At 36.7% G+C, this 2,355-nt stretch overlaps 1 protein-coding gene across 1 annotated transcript in view; it reads left to right on the plus strand.

Annotated features, from left to right (window-relative positions):
* Positions 1-886: 886 nt before the first annotated feature.
* Positions 887-2,355, plus strand: part of LOC117767543 (interleukin-1 beta-like) — a 2,665-nt gene continuing 1,196 nt past the window's right edge. The window contains exons 1-2 of the mRNA XM_034595287.1: positions 887-941; positions 1,129-1,361. Coding sequence (XP_034451178.1) covers positions 1,142-1,361 — 220 coding nt within the window. The 5' untranslated portion in view covers positions 887-941; positions 1,129-1,141. The remainder of the gene's footprint in view (positions 942-1,128; positions 1,362-2,355) is intronic.

Raw genomic sequence — 2,355 nt, forward strand, 5'->3', positions numbered from 1 at the left:
CTACTACTACTACTACTACTACTAATAATAATAATAATAATAATAATAATAATAATATCATTGGTTCTTTATAGTTTCAATGAGTCACGTCTTTTTCCCAAATAAACTTCACTTTGGATTCAAATGTTTTATTGACTTTTTAACTGGTATGAATTTTGTACAGACGTGTGAGAATTCACATCTTTATTCCAAAGTGCAGCAGAGTTTGTCTTTATCCTCTTTTGGAGCTCAGGTTATTTCCTCCCCAGCAGTTTGTACAGTAGCTGATTAATTAAAGATACCAGCACAATATTTAACATGTTGTATATTCATCCTTTTTTTTTTTATTGACTAAACAAACAAACAAAATAAATACAATAATAATAATAACAATAATTTCATCAATCGTGTCTTAGAAATACATTTTTATGGTTTTATGTTAAAATAAAAAAAACATGTATATCAGTTGAAGAGGATGAATGTATGAATGAAACACTATTATTAAAATTGATAACTGTTTAATGAACAAATAGTTCATCATGTTAAATTATATAATTATATAAATATATATATTGTTGCTCTACGTTTTGCAGCAGAAGTAAAATAGCTCATGTTCTTTAAATTAGGAACAATAATCTGCAGCTTTTCAGACCATAACACTCTTTATTTTCTAATTAGAATAATAATAATAATAATAATAATAATAATAATAATAATAATCATCATCCTCACAAAATATTTCTGTGTGTTTGTGCGTGTGTCGCAATCACTTCAGGAGCAGCAGCAGCGTGTCCAGAATTTCATCACCACAGTGAGTTTGGCGCGTCCCACTTCCTGTCATTAAGGGAAAATACCCGTCCTGTTGTGGCTGAGTTGTATAAAAGTCTACAGGTTGGTACAGGCAGACAGATCATCATTGACAAGCTGAGCAAAGCACACCTCCTCTCCTCTGACCAATACAGGTAAATCCAATCCTCTTCTCATGTCAGTCTTCGTCTGGAGCAGTTTATTACTTGGTTCTTTCTTTGCTTAGTGGTTCTTAACATCTGAAATATGCATTCTGTATATATATATATATATATATATATATGTTTAAGTATAGAAGGTTTCTTGATTTAGTGTCACTGGAACATTTCTCTCTGCCCGTAGATCTTAAAAAAAGATGGAATCCAAGATGCAATGCAACGTGAGCCAGATGTGGGGCCCCAAGATGCCACAGGGACTGGACTTGGAGATCTCCCATCATCCAATGACCATGAGGCGCGTGGTCAACCTCATCATCGCCATGGAGCGGCTGAAGGACGGCGCGTCGGAGGCGGTGCTGAGCACCAGCTTCAGAGATGAAAGCCTGCTCAACATCATGATGGAGAGCATCGTGGAAGGTAAGGTCACACAGAAAATACTTCTCTTTATTTAATATTATTGTAAAAGAAGAACTCCCTGGACCCTGGTTCCCCTTTTATCACAGCATGTTTGAAATGATCAGCAATAAAAGTTCCTAAACAGCTGAGTGAAACTGTACAAAACAAAAAAAAACGGGGACCAGTTGGTAAAGTGAGTAATTGATAAATGAGATCATCATTTTCTGTCGGCAGTTTTATTCATAAAACCTGTTTCACACACAGACGTGTAGATTCAAGGTTCTGTTCAGGGACTTTAAAGAACAACACAGAGACAAGACGACAAAGAAAACTATTAAAAATCTGAAAAGAACAATTTTCACAGGCAAAACAAAAGAGATTGAAAACAGTAGAATTAAAGAGGTAAAGGAAATAAAAAGGATAAATCTGTATAAAAAAGTAATTTTGATGGAGAAAAACAATACAAATGAAATCCCCAGTGATCTCAGGGGCCTCGCAGGGTCGGATGAACGTGTCTATTTGGGAGCAGCTTCGCTAAGAGATTTTCAAACTGAGCAGTAAAACTTAAAACTCTGATTTAAGGCCACACACAGATGTTGTTTTTTTTTATCTCAGATCTCTGCCATTTCTTATTAGTATGTATGGTTTTAGTGGCAGATACAGATGTGGGCCACTTCAGGCTTTGATGCAGAACTTCTGGGTCCTCATACAAAATGGATTCAAGCCTATACTTGCTCCCTTGTAAAATAGCAAATGTGGCTCAAATATCCCAAAACAAATCTGGGCCCTTTTTGGCAAACAGGCGGTGCTCTAGGTGAAGGTGTCATCTGGATGTGAACCTAAACTGGCCCATGTGGTAAATGTGACTGTGGCCCAAATAGCACAGAACACACCCGGGCCACCTTGGGTTGACATGCGGTATTTCTACGGCTTACTTGTGGCCCAGATCTAGCAACGAGGCGTGAACTGTCCAAGTGCTGCATAAAAAAAAATCATAACAACAACGTGGCAGGTA

Source organism: Hippoglossus hippoglossus, chromosome 9, assembly GCF_009819705.1.
Source record: "Hippoglossus hippoglossus isolate fHipHip1 chromosome 9, fHipHip1.pri, whole genome shotgun sequence".
Lineage (NCBI taxonomy): Eukaryota > Metazoa > Chordata > Actinopteri > Pleuronectiformes > Pleuronectidae > Hippoglossus > Hippoglossus hippoglossus.